Source organism: Podarcis muralis, chromosome 9, assembly GCF_964188315.1.
Source record: "Podarcis muralis chromosome 9, rPodMur119.hap1.1, whole genome shotgun sequence".
Classification (NCBI taxonomy): Eukaryota; Metazoa; Chordata; class Lepidosauria; order Squamata; family Lacertidae; genus Podarcis; species Podarcis muralis.
In genome coordinates, this window is record NC_135663.1 from 6,324,131 (window position 1) to 6,343,884 (window position 19,754).

The following is a 19,754-nucleotide window of genomic DNA, read 5'->3' on the forward strand; positions in this document are numbered from 1 at the left end:
TTACTTTCTTGGGCTCCATGATCACTGCAGATGGTGACAGCAGTCACAAAATTAAAAGACGCCTGCTTCTTGGGAGAAAAGCATTGACAAACCTAGACAGCATCTTAAAAAGCAGAGACATCACCTTGCCAACAAAGGTCCGTATAGTTAAAGCTCTGGTTTTCCCAGTAGTGATGTATGGAAGTGAGAGCTGGACCATAAAGAAGGCTGATCACCGAAGAATTGATGCTTTGAATTTTGAATTATGGTGCTGGAGGAGACTCTTGAGAGTCCCATGGACTGCAAGAAGATCAAACTTCTCCATTCTGAAGCAGATCAACCCTGAATGCTCACTGGAAGGACAGATGGATGTTCTTAAGCATTCTGTGTGAAGAACTGTAGGTATTTGAAGGTGATCTATAAATGCTAACTATTAAATACATTAAATATTAAATGAAAGCTGGACCATAAAGAAGGCTGATCGCCAAAGAATGGATGCTTTTGAATTATGGTGCTGGAGGAGACTCTTGAGAGTCCCATGGACTGCAAGAAGAACAAACCTCTCCATTCTTAAGGAAATCAGCCCTGAGTACTCACTGGAAGGACAGATCGTGAAGCTGAGGCTCCAATACTTTGGCCACCTCGTGAGAAGAGAAGACTCCCTGGAAAAGACCCTGATGTTGGGAAAGATGGAGGGCACAAGGAGAAGGGGACGACAGAGGACGAGATGGTTGGACAGTGTTCTCAAAGCTACCAGCATGAGTTTGACCAAACTGCAGGAGGCAGTGGAAGACAGGAGTGCCTGGCGTGCTCTGGTCCAGGGGGTCACGAAGAGTTGGACACGACTAAACAACTAAATAACAACATTCCAAACGGATTTGACAAACAGCGCGGAGCGGAAGCCGAGCGACCAATCGGAGGCAGGCGTGGGGCGGGCTTAGAACGATCCCCGGGAATCTGCGCGCGCCGCCAAGGGCCGGCCTAAGGCAGCTGTTCTTGCTGAGTCGCCTGCTGCTGACTTCCCAGCGTCTGCACTTCCTTTCTTCTGAATCCGGATTCTTCCTCTGGAAGCGCGTGGAGACCAGGTAAGAAAAGAGGCGTGCCGAGCCGCCTTCCTCTGCATGCAACTCTTTCCTCGACTTGGAGAGTTTTCGGATTTATTTTTATTTTTTTGGCCCCGCCATATAGAAACTCCCACTTTCCCCTCTTCCGGGCTCACTTTGCCGGGCAGGGCCTAAGACAAGAGAGCGGGGGTTTCCTGCCCCGTCATGCATCGCCACTTTCCGCTGTGGATATGCAGTGCGCTGCAGTGGGGGTAACGCAAGGAGGCTGCTTGCGTTTTTCGACATTGGGAATTTCCAGCGGGGATTTCCAGCGAGACGGGGGTGTGGGAATAGATGAGAGGCCTGTTCGGGCGACCGCGGGTCATTAACCCCTCCCAGGGTCCTGGTTGACCTCTACCTCTCACCTCACCCACCCGCATTCAACTCAAAGCGTGGCTCAGGATGCAACCCGAACCTGGGAGCAAGTGCCGTAGGACTCGGTAGACTTACTTCTGAGTAGACATTCATAAGTTCGCGCTGCGCTGGGAAGGTAGCAACGGGGATGTGCCTTTACCTATCTTGCACAATGCGGCAGGTGTATATATTGCTTGCAGAGAAATGGGCAGAAAGGGATTCCCGATTGCGCGTCCAGGAAGTAGTTATTCCCAGTACCGTAACTGGGACGTTCAACCAGAATGCCAGCAAGCACAGGCTCCATCTGGATGTCTCAAATTGAAGTCAGTGCATAAGAAAAACCTCGATTTTCTCTGTCTGCTTGAACTGTACTTATTTTGGGTCTAACTAACTGTTCTTTAAAAAACAAACAACCCCCCAAGCTGCTGGGAATTGCATTTCTCTTTTCTTCCACTTCCTGGAGGTGAGGGCAGAATTTGTGAAGCTTTCCGGATGGTTTCTTTTCTAGCATTGCAAATAAACTGTTACGTGCCCCTGCTCCACCCAGTCTCCGAGTGGTGAGAAGTTCCAGAGGTCCCAGAACTTGCCCCAGGAGTGAAGATCAAAGTTCTTAACTTAGTTGTCATTTGAACCAGCCAGATGTTTAACTGAGAAGCAAATCACAATCGGTCCATTATTTTTAAAAAGAAGACTTGAGATCTGTCTTGTCCAAAAATGGCGACTAGACATTCCGTTTTGGCGACTGCAACCTTGGTTTAAGGAGCCATTTGGCGCCTAGCTTATATATCTGAGTTTCTAACACTCCCTTTTGGACAGCCCTGCCCATCTCCCACTGCAATCCGGAGCCCCTTTGTTAGATATGAGCAGCTTCTTTCAAAGATAGCTCAGTTGCTGGAGCACGAGACGCTAAATCCCAGAGTTCTGGATTTGAGTCCCACATTGGACAAAGTGGGGGGTTGGACTAGATGACACCCCGGAAATGATCTCTTTCAGCTTCTGCCTTCTGGAAGAAGGTACAGGGTTATAAAGACTAGGACTAGCTGCCTGAGAAACAGTTTATATCCAGATGCAATTTTGGTTTTAAACGCAGTGTAAAGTAGTCTCAAAGCGGTATCTCTAAGCAGTTCCAAAGCACGTCAAAGTAGATAAATAGGTACCGCTCTGGCGGGAAGGTAAACGGCGTTTCCGTGCGCTGCTCTGGTTTGCCAGAAGCGGCTTAGTCATGCTGGCCACATGACCTGGAAGCTGTACGCCGGCTCCCTGGGCTAATAAAGTGAGATGAGCACCACAACCCCAGAGTCGGTCACGACTGGATCTAATGGTAGTCTCTATGGGAGTATATTGTATTTACTTATAGGGTAAGTTTTTAGGGGGTTAACCAGGCTGGGATAGCAGGCATGTTGGTTTTTGAATGTCTGATGTAGATTTTTTTCAATTTTGTTGTTCTGTATGGGACAATGACAATAAAGATTATCGTATCATCATATCGTATTGTGGCCTTTCCCAACTCTACAGTTCTGTCTGTGATTCTCCTGGTTCTAGGTGCTAACTGAACATGGGGTTTGCTGAGGATAAAGTGGAGGAATACATCAGGGCACACCAGTGCAACTTCCGATGCATCCGTGTCCTTCAGATGCTCGACTATCTCAGCTGCCTCACTGAAATAGACAAGGTAACTTCCCCCCTGATTTCCCTGCTCTTGTTGGTGCCAGTGTTTGGATTGGGGAGCTGCCCCTTGAGAGTATGTCCAGGGTAGTGTCTTTGGGCTGTGGGAATGTTGTGGATAACAGGAGAGGATATGTTGATGAAATATATAATAATAATACCTTTATTGTCAATGTACAGTGGTACCTTGGGTTACAGACACTTCAGTTTACATACACTTCAGGTTACAGACTCCGCTAACCCAGAAATAGTACCTCGGCTTAAGAACTTTGCTTCAGGATGAGAACAGAAATTGTGCTCCGGCGGCACAGTGGAAGCAGGAGGCCCCATTAGCTAAAGTGGTGCTTCAGGTTAAGAACGGACCTCTGGAACGAATTAAGTACTTAACCCAAGGTACCACTGTACAGTACAATGAAATGAACCGAGCCTCCCCTCCTCACAAACACTCAATCTCATTGCACTCTGTGTGCTTGTCGCACAGCACACCAACCCTGAAAGTCAGTTGCACTATATTATTTTCTGTTCAGAAACTGGTTTTAGCCTGTTGGTATGACTGATTATACTTCTATATTCCCTGCCCGAGGGTAGAAGATTAAAGAGGTGCTGGCTGGGGTGTGAATCGTCCCTGAGAATTTTTCTCGCTCTCCTAAGGCATCAATTCCTTGCAATGTCATCTAGCGGGCTCAGGGGACAGCCCATGATATCATGTGCTTGTTCACCACCCTCTGTAGAGACTTTCTGTCCGTGGCTGTCAAGCCAACGTACCACACTGTGATACAATATGAGAGGACACTTTCTATTGTGGACTGGTAGAAGGAGGTCATCAATTGTTGTTTAACATTGTTCTTTCGCAAGACCCTGAGGAAATGGAGTCTATGTTGGGCCTTCCTAACCACCTGAGTTATATTGTTTTTCCAAGTGAGGTCTTAACTAAGGTAAACTCCCAGGAATTTAAAGGAAGAGACTCTCTCCAAACAACCCCCCCCCCCAATATACAATGGGGCTAGTTCCCCTCTCTTCCTCTGCAAGTCCAACACCATCTCATTTGTCTTGGTAATATTTAAAGGTAAAGATACCCCTGTCCGTACGGGCCAGTCGTGTCCGACTCTAGGGTTGCGCACTCATCTCGCTCAAGAGGCCGGGTGCCGGCGCCGTCTGAAGACACTTCCGGGTCACGTGGCCAGCGTGACGAAGCTGCAGTTGGTGAGCCAGCACCAGCGCCGCACACAGAAATGCCGTTTACCTTCCCGCTATAAGCGGTACCTATTTATCTACTTGCACTTAGGGGTGCTTTCGAACTGCTAGGTGGGCAGGAGCTGGGACCGAACGACGGGAGCTCACCACGCCGCGGGGATTCGAACCGCCGCCCTTACGATCAGCAAGTCCTAGGCACTTAGGTTTTACCCACAGCGCCACCTGCGTCCCTGCTAATATTTAGGTGCAAGTTATTCTCTAGGCACCATGTAGATACTTTTTGAACCTCCCCTCTGTACGCTGATTCATCTCCACTTGTGATTATACCATTATGGTAGTATCATCTGCAAACTTAATAATTGCAGTAGATGGATCAGATGAAATACAAAATATGTATATGAGTACAGGTAGGGACTCATCTCACATCCCTGTGGGGTGCCAGTGCTGAGCTTCAGAGAGGTAGATGTAACAGGCCCAATCCTCACTGTTTGTGTCTGATCCCTCAGAAAGTCTTTAATCCAATCACACATGGTAGCAGAAAGGTCTAGTTCCATCAGCTTTTTGATAAGAATGTCTGGAAGGATGGTATTAGACGCCGAGCTATATCCTTCCTCACTTATGCTTGTGAGCTAGTAGCAGAGCACATTCCCTTTGCACATTGCTGGAAACAAGTTGATTGATTGATTCGTTAGAATCATTTGAGTTGAGCAATCCAGTCTGGCTTGTCCAGATTGGATAGTTCCCTCTTAAAAACAATAATGACAGTCTTCTTTTAAAAGGAATGGTGAAGTTTACTTACATTCAGTTCACAGTATTGTCCTGAAGGCAGCCTTTATCTTGTAGTTGCAGGTACTTGTGTAGAGAAAAGAAGTCTGAGCTAGGCCTCAGACTTTCCACCTTGTGGCTTCCATCCTCTGTAAGCACAAGCACAAGATGAGCCATGTCCTGCTGGCTAAGAACCAGCAGAAGGAAGATGGCAAAAGAGCAGTTGCAAGAGCCAAAGGGCCAAAAGAGCAAGAGAGGGAGATGGTTGCATGACTAGTGCCTTTATAGGGTCTGCTAGGGTCACGTCCATCTACCTGGTCACACACAGGAGAAGGATGCTCCAGAGCAGGTATGACAGGAAGTCTTCCCCGTCTGTGTTCACTGTCAGGGAGGACTTCCAAACACAGTGGAACACAGTGTATGACAAGCTTAAAAAAATGTTTTACGTATAACTTTATGAAAAATACAGAAGCTTTTCTACTAGGGATAACGGACACAGGTATAGCAAGAGAAGATCAGAAAATATCCCTCTATGCCACAGGAGCGGCAAGGATCCTAATTGCTAAAAACTGGAAAAAAGGAACTGCCAACCAAAAAGAAATGGCAAGATAAACTGTTAGAGTATATTGAACTGGCTAGATTAACAGAGGCAATTAGAGATCACACTAGGCAAGAGTTTCAAAAAGCATGGGGGAAATGTAGAGAATACTTCACAAAACAGTGCCCTAAAATACATACCTGGACTTGCAACCCATGACGGCAACGCTCTGTCTCCACAGCTGGGCACTGGTGGCAGAGAAACTCATGACTGGTGGAAGTTTCACCCTCCACTTGCGATATGCCACTGGGTGAAGGCGCCATCGTGCTCTAGCCCTCAAACCAGTCCTGCGTGATGTATTGATCCATTACCTTTTCATTCTGTTCAGCTCACGCTCCCCCTTCAGCAGCACAGACTTGTTTTGAAGCAGTTGCAGAGTTGCTCTGGGTATTGCAAGGTAGCAGGTGTGTCTGTGCTTATGCAGGCACCCAAATTACGTTGCAAACCCGTGGTTCTCATTATTACCGCAGCTATTTGACAGTTAATTGTGGGAGGGTTTTTCTTAACCGTGGGACAGGCATGTCTAAACCGTTCCTGTGGCTTTCTGAGACGTAGCGACGGCCACAACTTGGACGGCTTTCAAAAAGGCTTAGACAGATTCATGGAGGAGGAAGCTAGCAATAGCGACTGGGTCGGAAGCAATTTGCCTCCTGGATACCGGTTACTGTCGCCCTCGGGTCTGACGTTTGGGCTTTTATCCGGCTGGCCACTGTGAGAACAGGATACTGAGCTGTATGGGCCTTTGGCCGGATCCAGAACAGCACTTCTCACATGCATCCATCCAACTCCACATTGAGAGCTCTGGTCTGGAGATGCTGGCTGCAGGCTGGGGACCTGCTAGCATGTTTGGAATATGCCATGGGAATCCCAATTTTAAACCTTCCCAGGGCTTTGGTGATGCTGTTCTGTCTCTCTTTCTCCCCCCACCCCCTCGTTCCTGAGTTTTGCATTTTCATGTCCCCCATTTCCGCAGCAAGTAATTAAAAGTGAATGCTTAATGCGAGGGAACGACCTGACTGTGTGGGAGCTGTTTCAGCACCTCCGGGCGAGGAGGGGCTGGGTGACGTTCTTCATCAACGCTCTCGAGGACCAGAACCAAAGCGAGCTGGCAAATGAAATCAGAGAAGTTTACGACCGTTGGCGGCTCCGTAAGTTGCCCTTTCGCCTTTTGCATTTAATTTATTATTATTATTATTATTATTATTATTATTATTATTTTGCTTCTTAAGAGCAATAATGGAGATCGTCAGCTTTGCAAAAGGGCAGTATATAATCAAAATGAATGAATGTGTAAATTGGTGGTCTTCTTTTTCGGGGGCAAAAAAATTGCAGTTGTTTTGATTTAGAGTCTAGACCATAGAACCCCGTGTAATAATAGACCACATATCCTTTTCCTCTTGGATTGTTTTATTATTGACTCTGTAAATCACATAGCTGTACCCTATACAGTGGTACCTTGGGTTACAGACGCTTCAGGTTACAGACGCTTCAGGTTACAGACTCCGCTAACCCAGAAATAGTACCTCGGGTTAAGAACTTTGCTTCAGGATGAGAACAGAAATCGTGTGGCGGCAGCGGGAGGCCCCATTAGCTAAAGTGGTACCTCAGGTTAAGAATGGACCTCCGGAACGAATTAAGTTCTTAACCTGAGGTACCACTGAGAGCCAGTGTGGTGTAGTGGTTAAGAGCGGTAGTCTCGTAATCTGGTGAACCAGGTTCGATTCCCCGCTCCTCCACATGCAGCTGCTGGGTGACCTTGGGCCAGTCACACTTCTCTGAAGTCTCTCAGCCCCACTCACCTCACAGAGAGTTTGTTGTGGGGGAGGAAGGGAAAGGAGATTGTTAGCCGCTTTGAGACTCCTGAGGGGGGGTGAAAGGCGGGATATCAAATCCAAACTCTCCTCCTCCTCCTTCTTCTTCTTCTTCACTGTAATTCCTTATTGGCAACTGTGACAACTTTTCTCTTCTTTCTTTCTTTCTATTTTATTTTTAAATCCTGTTTGCTATTAAAATTCAGTAATCGCTATTTGGAAATAAAGGAAAAAGAAATTAACCTCTGTGCTGCTGGTGTGTCTTCCTCCTCCAGCCCCTCGAAGGAATGTGCCGGCAGTTGCTGCCTCACCAGCTGTGGTGAATAGCTCCCAGGTGCCAGCCGTGAAGCCCAGCCCACCCTCTTCTGACGTGCCCCTGCCAGTCCAGCCCCCGTTGCCCACAGGCGTCTCAGACCCATCCCACTTCGCCACTAATGCAGCCTCTGAAGACATGCCTGATTACAGCACTCCTGTTCAAGAAACTGAACGTCTCCCTCGGAGCCCTGAGGTAAAGCCTAAGATTGGTTTCTCTTCCCTTGCCTTTCATAGAATCCTAGAGTTGGAAGGGACCCAAAGGTGCTGGAATCTCAACTGTAGCATCCCTGGAAAATGGCCATCCAACCTCTGCTCAAAAACCTCCAAGGAAGGAGAGTCTACCACCACTGTCTTCCCCACCCCATAAATTTTTATTATTTTCTTTACAAATTCTTTCTTATCATACTTTAAACAACATACACCATATCTTTTGCTCTATAAGACGCACCAGACCATAAGACGCACCTAGTTTCTGGAGGAGGAAAACAAGGGAAAAAAATATTCTGAATCTCAGAAGCCAGAACAGCAAGAGGGATCACTGCATAGCAATCCCTCTTGCTGTTCTGGCTCCCGGGATGAGCTGTGCAGTCTGCATTCGCTCCATAAGACGCACACACATTTCCCCTTTTAGGAAGGAAAAGTGCGTCTTATAGAGCGAAAAATACGGTACATCTTTTTGCTCTGCCAAGCTTGTGACTTCAGATGGTATCCTTTATTAAACCCATGCGTGTATTTTATCTTCTCACATCTTATCTACACTGTAGGAGTTACTTCAGCCCTGCTAGTGTTTTTAAGTTTTTACAACTGTCCTTTAAAGGTAAAGGTAAAGGGACCCCTGACCATTAGGTCCAGTCATGACGAACTCTGGGGTTGTGGCGCTCATCTTGCTTTATTGGCCGAGGGAGCCGGCGTACAGCTTCCGGGTTATGTGGCCAGTATGACTAAGTCGCTTCTGGTGAACCAGAGCAGCGCATGGAAACGCCGTTTACCTTCCTGCCAGAGTAGTACCTATTCATCTACTTGCACTTTGACGTGCTTTCAAACTGCTGGGTTGGCAGGAGCAGGGACCGAGCAACGGGAGCTCACCCTGTTGCACGGGTTCGAACCGCCGACCTTCTGATCGGCAAGCCCTAGGCTCTGTGGTTTAACCCACTCCGGCGGGAAGGTAAACGGCATTTCTGTGCGCGGCTCTGGTTCACCAGAAGCGCCTTACTCATGCTGGCCACATGACTCCGAAGCTGTACGGGATGAAGTCTCCACAGGGGAGCGGGAAGCCTTCATCCCGCTGCCCTGCGGAGACGTCATGCAGCTATCCCTGGCTTTTGCGGGAGGTGGGGGAAGGGACAGAGCACGCGGCTCTGTCCCTTCCCCCACCTCCCAGAAAAGCCCCCAGGAGCCGCGCTCCCTTTAAAGAGTGCGCGGCTCTTGCCGGAGGAAAGCCAGTAGGCTTGCTTTCGCTGAAGCCAGGAGGGATCAGTGCGCACCGATCCCGCTTGCTCTCCTGGCTTCAGGCGTAGCCCCTCAAAGCCTCGTGAGCGAAGATGGAGGAGCGCTCCCTCTTAGCTCAGGGTGCTTTGCGTTCCTTTCTTATTTCTTGTTTTCCTCCCCTAAAAACAAGGTGCGTTCAATCGTCCGGTGCGTCTAATAGAGCGAAAAATATGGTAGCTTTTGTGTTACTGTTGTTTTGCTGGATACAAAGGGAAGGAGACATGTTTTATTCTTTGTTCCTGAACTATGCCATATAAACGCTTGTAAATACGCTTACACACATCTCTGTCCGCCACTTCCGTTGTGGAGATTTATCCATGTGCTCGGTAGCTTCAGAAGGCTACTGAGGCTCAAGTCGCTGATTGATTGATGCTGTACTGGAGATCATCCGGCTGCTAGCCGGTGGCTGGAGCAATGTGGGGCCTGACAAATGCCCCCATTTCCCCGGCAGTATCCCAACCGATCCCTCCCATTGCGAGGGGCCGGGCTAGAAGACCTTCGGGGTTCCCTTCTAACTGTACAATTCCATGATTCTGTGATTTGTTCTTTTCAGACCAGAGGCAATGTGGTAGCTGCTCCTGCTGAGGGTGCCCAGGCCGTTCCGAGTGGAGGCTGCCTTGGAGCGACGCCTGGGGAGGTTTTGCCAAGCAACACACCCGCATCCTCAAGGCCCGACGCGGGTCCTTCGGTGCAGAAGTGGGACGGCCGCCAGCCCCGCCCTGTTTGCGTGAAGAACGGCTATTTTGGGAACCGGAACCACCCCATCGACAGTGCCGTTTTGCCGGGGCTGCCTGCGACTCCTGATCCCGGAACGCCTGGGAACCAGCCAGTGGAAGATTACTACTCCTCTCCCGACAGCAGCTCCCCGCTGGCTTCGAGCGGCCAAGACAAGGCATCCCTGAGGGAGCAGAAGATCCAGGCCTTGCGGGGCTATCACAACGAGGATGTGCTGGACGGACCAGAGGACGTGGGCAGCCCTCTCCTCCTGCAAAGGCAGTTCGACGCAGAGCAGGGAGTAGGCCTGGGGCGCCAGGAGAAAGGAGATGGATGCGCCCCCTCTGCCCCAGTGGGGTTTGGAGCGAGCCCAACAGACCGCGTGCCTGGAAATGACCAGGGAAGAGGTAAGGACATGGTCCAGTTTTGTTGCTTATTTTGCAGATCAGTTGCGCTGCAGAAAGCGTGCTGGGGAGACCACACATTCAAGGAACGCAAAATAACACTTGCTAGATTTCAATAACAAAAACTCCTTTTACACTAAATTGCAATATATCAATAAGCGTGACCCATCCACCAGGGTACTGAGAGAGCTACATGCTGCTCTTTATATACTATACCCAACTGCTTAATTAACATAACTTAACAGCACCTGCTATACTGCATCACAGCTGTAAAACTAGGTCATGTTCTTTGCTCTGGCCCTTAAAGACATACACATCTTGTGAAACAATCATGAAACCTAAAATTTAAAGAAGCCATTCAACAGGTTTGAGTCCCATGCGGCAATAATAATAATAATAATAATAAATTAAAGAAATAAATTTATACCCCGCCCATCTGGCTGGGTTTCCCCAGCCACTGTGGGCAGCTTCCAACCGAATATTAAAAATACATTAAAACATCAGTCATTAAAAATTTCCCTAAACAGGGCTGCCTTCAGATGTCTGTTAAATGTCAGATAGTTGTTTATTTCTTTGACATCTGATGGGAGGGCGTTCCACAGGGCGGGTGCCACCACCGAGAAGGCCCTCTGCCTGGTTCCCTATAGCTTCACTTCTCGCAGTGAGGGAACTGCCAGAAGCCCTTGGCGCTGGACCTCAGTGTCGGGGCTGGACAATGGGGGTGGATTTACACCACAGCGCCACCCGTGTCCAGGACAATTTCCACAGCCTCCTTTTTTGCATGGTTTTCTGTTCTTTTCCCTAGTTGTTGGGTGGGTTCAGGGGGGGGGGACCAGTGTTTTAAAGTCCTGAAGCTCTGCTGTCTTGACTGTTCAAAACCACCTCGTTCAGCATCGATTCTAGGATTTCAGTCACGCACTCAGTCCTGTCTTCCCAACCATGAGGGCTATAAACTTGACTATAAACCTGACTATAAACATCCATATAGACAGATGAACTATATGGATCTGACGGAAAGGACTGGCAGAATCCGAAACCAGGGAGAAGAGAGGGTGGAAGAAGATTGGGAAGTTAAAGTTCATATTTAGAAATTTTGTAAAATTAATGACTGTTAGAAAAACGGTGGAATGATATTATATGGATTTAGTAGAAATGTTAGAAGAAGTTAAGTATAGATAAGTAATTTAGTCTTAAAGGGAAATAAGGTTAAAAAATATGTTATTTACAAGATGATAAAAAACAGAGAAAGATGGAAAGGATTTGCTGAAACAATTAGAAGAACTGGAATACAAAAAGGGAGGTGTGAGGAAGTCGAGGAAACAAGGAAATGAAGGATACAATATGGAAAAGGAGAGATGTATTTTAAACTGTTTTTGTTTTAATTTATGTGCTTAATGGGTTTGGGTTGGGTTTTATAATATTTGTATACTGTATTGTATTGTGGTGTTTTTTCACTCCCCCCCCCCTTTCTTTCTTGTCTTTATTTTTCTTTTTTCTTCTTTTTCTGTAACCTTCAAAAGTAATAAATATTATTTTTTAAAAAAATAAACTTGACAGGAGGTTTGGTGCGTGCTTCTCCTCAATGAAAGCACAGGTTAGGGTGCCAAATTCTGTATCTAAAGCCACATGGCTACTTGCTCTTCCTGTGCATATAAAACATAGCATGTGCACCATGGTGGATTTGATTTCAATCAAATCAATTTAAATCACTAGTCAGTAAGACTTGATTTAAATCATTAGACAGTGAGATTTGATTTACATCATTATTTTTTTTACAGAAAGACTCATTCTTGCTGGTATAATCTTAATATTTACAACAAGATGAAGGTTTCATTTTTGAAATAATAAATTTTCAGAGCACCGTATTTTTCGCTCTATAAGACGCACCAGACCACAAGACGCACCTAGTTTTTGGAGGAGGAAAACAAGAAAAAAATATTCTGAATCTCAGAAGCCAGAACAGCAAGAGGGATCGCTGTCCAGTGAAAGCAGCAATCCCTCTTGCTGTTCTGGCTTCTGGGATAGCTGCGCAGCCTGCATTCGCTCCATAAGATGCACACACATTTCCCCTTACTTTTTAGGAGGGAAAAAGTGAGTCTTATAACTGTAAAAACCATCCTATTTTTTTGCTCTATATCAAAAATTACTGATTTGGTTACACTATTAGAAATACATAGACTGATAAGTTAACTGTTTATATTTGGACAACTTTTCTGCTGTACTTTATTGGAAGGAGGAAAATAATCATTTCCTTAATAACAATTTAAACAATTTATTTAACTAAAACAATAGCATTATAGCATATGTATCCATGTTTGTTAACTGACTTGGTTAAATGGTGGGTTTTTGTGTGGGTTTTGTTTTAAACAGACTGAGTTTTAGCACACATGAAAAACTTAAAACAAATCCTTATTTCCTGATGAATAGCCTTTGGACTATAATGTAAATTAAATAGAAAACCATCTATAGAAAGATTTTTCCTCCCAAAGCATTTTATTTTAAAAATCCAATTTAAATCCAAAAAATCTGATTTTTTTATTTTTTAAAAAATCATTGGTTTTTATCCACCCTGATGGGCACCATCCCATGTGCTGATGAATAATTGCATGGGTTGTTTCCATACAGGTCCCCACATTCCTGTGAAGGCTGCTGCTGCCCTCCCCTCAAATGCAAAATTTCTTGACAGCCCTCCCTCTGGCAGCTCCCAGTTCCTCAGTAGCCCTTCAAACAGAGGACAGACTCACTCCACGCCCAGCACTACACCTTTACAGCAGAGTCGACCTCCGCCTTCCGACTTCGACGGTTCCTCCTCCACCGACGTGATCCCACCTAACTCGCCTCCCTGGCGTTCGGCTGCTCCAAGCGACGCGTCTAAAACTCCCATTCATAGTGGGGGTTTGACTGACACAGCCGCCTACGAGGTGGCGCCAGAGCAGGTAAGCCGGTCCACGCTTCTGGGGGTGCGGAGCTTGCGGCGGCGTTGCAGCCGGTCACAGGGAACGAAAAGGGAAAGGCTGGGGAAATTGGGAAACAAGGAGTCCATCTCCCCATTTGAGCACCTAGCCTGCTCTGACCGGCAGCAGCTCTCCTGTCAACAACCTGTCCCCATCACTGGGCACCTGATCCCCTAGGGAAGGCCAAGCAGACCTCAGGGGCATAAGGGAGCCACCAGAAGCACCCCATGTGCTGGTCCCGGGGGGTTACCGTGCGGCGTGGTCCGAGGCTGAAGTGGGGTCCAAGGTAGGGAGTCGGGTGTGGTCAGGAGCTCTGGCAGAAAGCAGGACAGGGTGCTGGCAGGAACAGGTAACCAATGATGTTGCTCCCGCAACCTGGGACTGGCCTTTATCTCCTCTGAGGCCTAGGGTGGTCCCTGCCCACAGGTGACTCGCCTCCCCTGGCCTTAAGGCGATCACTCCTCCTGAGAGAACTTAGTTTCCTCTGCCTCTCTGCCCTGAGCCTCTGCAGCTCAGGAGAGGCTGGAGGGTTACCAGACCCAGAGGCAACCTCACCTTCCCCTGACGGGGCTGGGAGAGGAGCACCTGCAGGCAATGGGTCCTCCATCACCTCTGGAGCCAGAGCGGATTCATCTGGTGTCTGCTCCTGAGGATCCGGCACAGGTGAGGGCCCTTCAGATTCAAGCCCCTGCCCCGGCTCAGCCAGTCCTGGAGGTGGGGACTCCTGTGCAGGCTGGGATTTCTCCGGTTCAGCCTCTGAATCAGACTCCCAGGCCATCACACCACATCAGAGGAGCTTGGTGGTGTAGGTCAGGGGTCAGCAACCTTTTTCAGCCATGGGCCAGTCCACCATCACTCAGACCAAGTGGCGGGCCTGACTATATTTTGAAAAAAATAAATAAAAATGAATGGAATCCTATGCCCCACTAATAACCCAGAGATGGATTTTAAACAAAAGGACACATTCTACTCATGTGAAAACACGCTGATTCCCGGACCGTCCGTGGGTTGGATTTAGAAAGCGATTGGGCCGGATCCGGCCCCCGGGCCTTAGGTTGCCTACCCCTGGTGTAGGTGGAGCATAAGGTATCGGACAGTCCTGAAGTCACTTTGGGGCCCGGGTTGTTTGTGAATTTGCCTTGAACCTGGCCTACTAGCAAATTTGCAACCTGTACAGCTCTCTTAGCAGCAGAGTAACATGTTGCCAGTAATCTGCTCCTGCAAGCCGTTTGGCCCCTGCGTTCTGCAGTAGTGGCAGCTTAAAAAAATACCGGGAGAGCATCCCGTTGGCTCCCCCTGCTCTAGAGGCCCTGCTATCTCAGATGCTTCCACCGAATATAATAATAATAATAATAATAATAATAATAATAATAATAATAATAATAAATAATTTATTGTTTATACCCCGCCCACCTGGCTGGGCTTCCCCAGCCACTCTGGGCGGCTTCCAACGGAATATTAAAATACAGTAATGCATCAAACATTAAAAGCTTCCCTAAACAGGGCTGCCTTTAGATGTTTTCTAAAAGTCTGGTGGTTGTTGTTCTCTAATAATAATAAGCCAGGGATTGCACATTATTATTATTGTTACAGTGGTACCTCGCGCTACAGACGCTTCAGGTTACAGACGCTTCAGGTTACAGACTCTGCTAACCCAGAAATAGTATCTCAGGTTAAGAACATTGCTTCAGGATGAGAACAGAAATTGTGCAGTGGCAGCAGCAGGAGGCTCCATTAGCTAAAGTGGTACCTCAGGTTAAGAACAGTTTCAGGTTATGAACAGACCTCCGGAATGAATTAAGTTCTTAACCGAAGGTACCACTGTATTATTATTAATCTGATTGGACTGTCCCAGCCACGTGCTACAAATCCCGTGCTCTGCATCTGAATGTATGGAATCAGAGAGTTGCAAGGGACCTGGGCCGGGGCTCTCTACTCCGAACCCCTGCAATGTAGGAATTATGGAATCCCAAAACTCTTGTGGGATAAGTACTGAAGGGTGAATTGTTGGGGGGGGGTTGGAGGGAGGGAGGAAGGCAGGCAAAGAAGTGTGTAGGTGGGTTTTCCTTACCTATTGTCTTGTCTCCTGCAGGTGATCCAGCCCTCTGCTGTGAGTGGAGATTCAAGGCCGAGTACGAACAAAGTCTTTCACCATCCCAGAGATCACGGGGTCTTTTCTACCAATTACGACGACGACGAACCCTGCAAACCGGGCGTTCTGCATTCAGTACAGAGTGTAAACACAGTGGGATCGCATGATTGGCAGCTGAGTGAAAAAGAGACGAATCCTGCATATTCAGGGAGGTCGGATAGGCTTCGCCTCAGCAATTTCTCTGAGGGCAGCGACCCTTTGATGATCAGCAATCCCAGCTCGTCCGAAGAGAGACGCTCTGGTCCAGCCGACGTCACTGTTCCGGGCAGGGATGGAGCCCGCGACGCTTCCCGTCAGCTTTCACGCGGCAACCACCAGGGCGGCGATGGTTCCATCCGAACCTTCACCTTCAAAATGGAGGAGAGCCCTAGCGTGGATCTTGAAGGAGCCCCTGGTTTGCCGGGCAGCCCTGGCGAACGATCCCTGGGTGCCTCGCCCGACTCGAAGGACAGGCAGCGGCCGGTCGAAAGTGCGAGGGATTCCCTCCCCAGCGAGAGAGGCGATGCACCATTGACTTCACGCGGTTATACGTGGCTCCTTGCAGGATGTGCCGTGGTGGTGGCAGTGGTGGCTTTTGCACTTTACAAGAAGAAATAGGAATCTGGGGAGAGAGGCGAGGAAAGAAGGGAGAGTTCCTCGCCCTCCAAATAGATTGATTCGTTCCTGGGCAAGCGTTAATCGTCATCCCTCCTCACCCAGTGCCTCTATATCAATAATTGACTCCTAGGCCAAATACGACCCCCAGGACCTCTTTATGTGACCCATAAAGACTGTTGACCCTCTTCTGTACCCTCGTTGAATGCTCTTTCATGTCTGGAATGTCTCCTTGAACTGGAATAATAATGCCTTTGGATGGAGAATTGATGGGGGAAGGTCTGTGTGTGAATAGATATCTCCGCCTTGCGAGTAGCTCTGTTACCTACTGTGCAAAGGCAAGAGACAGAGCAACAGGTGTGACCCAATTTTGGGGATGGTTCTGCCCCCGACAGGTAGCCCCTCCCCTTGCATTCTATGCAAACACACTCACACGCAGAGTTTTGCTTCTGTTTGAATCCACTTCCTCCACAGGCGTTGCGCGATGCTCACGGCAATTATTCGCCGTTCACCAGTTGCCTTCCTGCACGCTTCCGCTGCTCTGCCCTGGCATACCTCTTAAGAGAATAGAGCTTCTCTTGATGGAGCACATGTAACCTACTCCCAGTGGTGGCCCCTGATATGGGTGGCTTTACAAGAGTAGTTGGGTGGCACTGTGGGTTAAACCACAGAGCCTAGGTCTTGCCGATCAGAAGGTCAGCGGTTCGTATCCCCGCGACGGGGTGAGCTCCCGTTGCTCGGTCCCTGCTCCTGCCAACCTAGCAGTTCGAAAGCACGTCAAAGTGCAAGTAGATAAATAGGTACCACTCTGGCGGGAAGGTAAACGGTGTTTCCGTGCACTGCTCTGGTTCTCCAAAAGTGGCTTAGTCATGCTGGCCACATGACCCGGAAGCTGTACGCCGGCTCCCTCGGCCAATAAAGCGAGATGAGAGCCACAACCGCAGAGTTGGCCACGACTGGACCTAATGGTCAGGGGTCCCTTTACCCTTTACCTTACAAGAGTAGTTGGCAAATTCATGAAGGGGGAGAGGGCCATTGATGGCCACTAGCCAGGGTGGCTATGCTCTGACTCTGAAGAGCAGCAAGCAAAATCAGTGAGAAGAAGCGAGGCAGCCATAATGCATTTTTTATCTTGCAATATTAATGTACCGCTTGATTAAAAAATCCTCTGAAGTAGGACTGGGCGATGCATCGATAATATCATCCAAACCTGGTTTCAAGTCCGTACCACGCTATTGGTTTCATTTTTTTAAAAAATCGTTTCTATTGATTTTCCAATAAAAACAACCAATCAACATATCCGCATCATAATCCAATTAAAAACAAGAAACTGAAATTTAAAAAGACCAAATTGTAATCCAAATTGTAATTATTAATTTTTCCGGGCTCCCCATAGTCTGGACCTCTGAAGCATATCTCCAAATCTTCAGTCCTGCCTCTTCTCGTTGTTTTCACATTTTCCGCCGTCTGGTGGTTTCATAATTTTTGACCTGGCAATATTTTGCGAATCATGATGTCTAGCTGTACGTTTGCTATCCCAAAATCACAATGTGGGAGAGACTGTGAAGCCAGCCAATGCCTCTACGTAGCTCCATCCTTATTTCGGACATTGTGGTATATCGGTGTATCACGACTTTTAGCTGGTGATATATCACGATGTTGGAAACCAGATACCGCCCAGCCCTACTCTAAAGCAGTTTGTAAAAAACGGTATAAAGCATTCAATAATAGTAACAAATAATACAATTTGTGTGTGTGTACAGTGAAGGCACCTGCCAGGCATTAATAGGCAGGGAGGTACAGAAGGCAGGTGCTGCCATACTAAAAGATTAAAAGTGTGGAACGAACCCGTGGCACTCATAAAAGTGCCCATTCCACAGATCAAAGTGGAGCAGTGGGCACATATTGGGCAAAGTAAGCTAACAGCAGCACTTTGAATATTTTTTAAAATGGTTCCCACAACTGCACTCTTTCCCCCTTCCTAGAAACGGCCTATTCTTTCTTTTTTATCAGGCCTGCATTTTTGTTTTCTACGAAAAAATAGATTGTACAGTGGTACCTCTGGTTGCAAATGGGATCTGTTCCGGAGGCCCGTTCACAACACGAAAAGTCCGCAACCTGAAGCGCCGTATCTGTGCAGGTGCGCAGCGTGATTTGGCGCTTCTGCACATGCGCAGAGCACGATTTAGTGCTTTTGTGCGAGCGGCGAAACCCGGAAGTAACCCTTTCCGGTACTTCCGGGTCGCCGCGGGACGGAACCTGAAAAAAGTAACATGAAGCAAACTTAACATGAGGTATGACTGTACCATTTTTTAAATCCTGCCTTGCCATCCCCCCTGGTGCACCTGAAGCAGCACAACCGGACGCCTTCATCTGTCCTGCTTGCAATAAAACACGCCTCTCCCATATTGGCAACAAACACAGGCGCCGCAACTGTCCTGCGGTTTGACTTCACCGCTAAAGGAGCTTTCTTCTGTCGTCTCCCAAGGCAGCCAGATACCAACACCACCATTCCTCTTACTGCCCCCCTCCCCCCACTTGTTCATCTAAATGCTGCTCGTTCCACTTGCTCATGGTAATTAAAAAAAACAAAAATTAGCTGAAAGCCGTTTTTGGCTGCTTCGTGACCCCATCTTGGTGCACCGATGCATTCCACACACAGCCCACCACCGCCAGCAATGGACAGGGCCCCAGGATGTGTATGTCCAGATTGGGCAAATTCAGTATTTACCGAACTGAAGAAAGCAAGGGTGCAGTTTGAGAGGGAGGGGCCATCCTGATCTGGAAATCTTACAAAGCCTTCTGGGGCCGAGGGGAGTCCTATTATTGTTATGTACTGAAGTTCTCACCCTGGGCCAGCAGGGGGATACTGTAGATAGTTTTCACTCAGGTCCACATATGCAAATAAGGAATTGAAAGTGACGTTCAGTGATTGGATAGTTACAGAAAGTTGTTACTGTTGCTTTGTAGTTGAGATCTATATAAGCAGGTTGGCTGAACCCTTCAGTTCAGTTCTGTTCTGGCCTGTGAATAAACAAGAGCTGTCTGAAGAACAGCTGTGTCGTCTGATATGTTCACCCACAACTTAACAATTATTATTTATTAAACTTATTGCCCTTCATCCAAAGAGCACAGGGCGGTTTGCAGCATAGAAGCACAAAATGAAAAACAAAATACCTCTCGCAATACCAAACTGAAATACGGGACGCTGGCGTGGCCCTGTCATTCAGGGCCTTGATTCTAGCTTGCAGCATAGTATGTGCCCGCTTGACTGCTTAGATCTGCAGAACTGCCACTTCTACAAGTGCTACATAAGATTAGTTTCTTGCAGGCAAGAAATCAGTCTTTCATTGTGGCAGAGCCTACCCTTCGGAACTCCCCGCCCGTTGATATTAGGCGGGTGCCTTCACCGTACTGCTTTTAATGCCTGCTAAAAGCCTATTCTAGGAAGCCTACCCAGGCTTGACATTTTAGTAGGTGTAATTAGTGTTTTCTTTTAATTACTGATTTTATTTTGTATTTGTTTTTTATGTTGCTTCTTTTTAATGTTTCCGTTTCTGTTGGCGTTTTAAATGAACATTTTAGCCTGCTTTGTTAAATTCCTTAGGGGTCTTTTGTTCTACTAAGACTTTTTGTTAATAAAATAAATAAGAGTGTCTCCCTC

The 19,754-nt window shown here is 47.6% G+C and overlaps 1 protein-coding gene across 3 annotated transcripts; it reads left to right on the plus strand.

Moving 5' to 3' along the window:
* The first annotated feature begins 919 nt into the window (after window positions 1-919).
* Window positions 920-19,754, plus strand: MAVS (mitochondrial antiviral signaling protein). Of its 3 annotated transcripts, none has more exons than XM_028744150.2 (7): window positions 920-1,064; window positions 2,979-3,108; window positions 6,632-6,806; window positions 7,745-7,977; window positions 9,826-10,393; window positions 13,016-13,326; window positions 15,437-19,754. In XM_028744150.2, the coding sequence occupies exons 2-7, from the start codon at window positions 2,992-2,994 to the stop codon at window positions 16,091-16,093; spliced, it is 2,061 nt and encodes a 686-aa protein (XP_028599983.2). In that variant the 5' UTR covers window positions 920-1,064; window positions 2,979-2,991; the 3' UTR covers window positions 16,094-19,754. The 3 variants fall into 3 exon arrangements, with proteins under 3 accessions (XP_028599983.2, XP_077789861.1, XP_077789862.1); XM_077933735.1 differs by lacking the exon at window positions 920-1,064 and adding an exon at window positions 1,199-1,572; XM_077933736.1 differs by lacking the exon at window positions 920-1,064 and having other exon boundaries at window positions 2,981-3,108; window positions 6,636-6,806.

Excerpts from the sequence above, each read along its gene's own strand:
- MAVS (XM_028744150.2), top strand. The coding sequence starts at position 2,992 with ATGGGGTTTGCTGAGGATAAAGTGGAGGAATACATCAGGGCACACCAG. Across the intron at positions 3,109-6,631 it reads GCCTCACTGAAATAGACAAG|CAAGTAATTAAAAGTGAATG; the intron begins GTAACTTCCCCC and ends CCATTTCCGCAG. Across the intron at positions 10,394-13,015 it reads TGGAAATGACCAGGGAAGAG|GTCCCCACATTCCTGTGAAG; the intron begins GTAAGGACATGG and ends GTTTCCATACAG.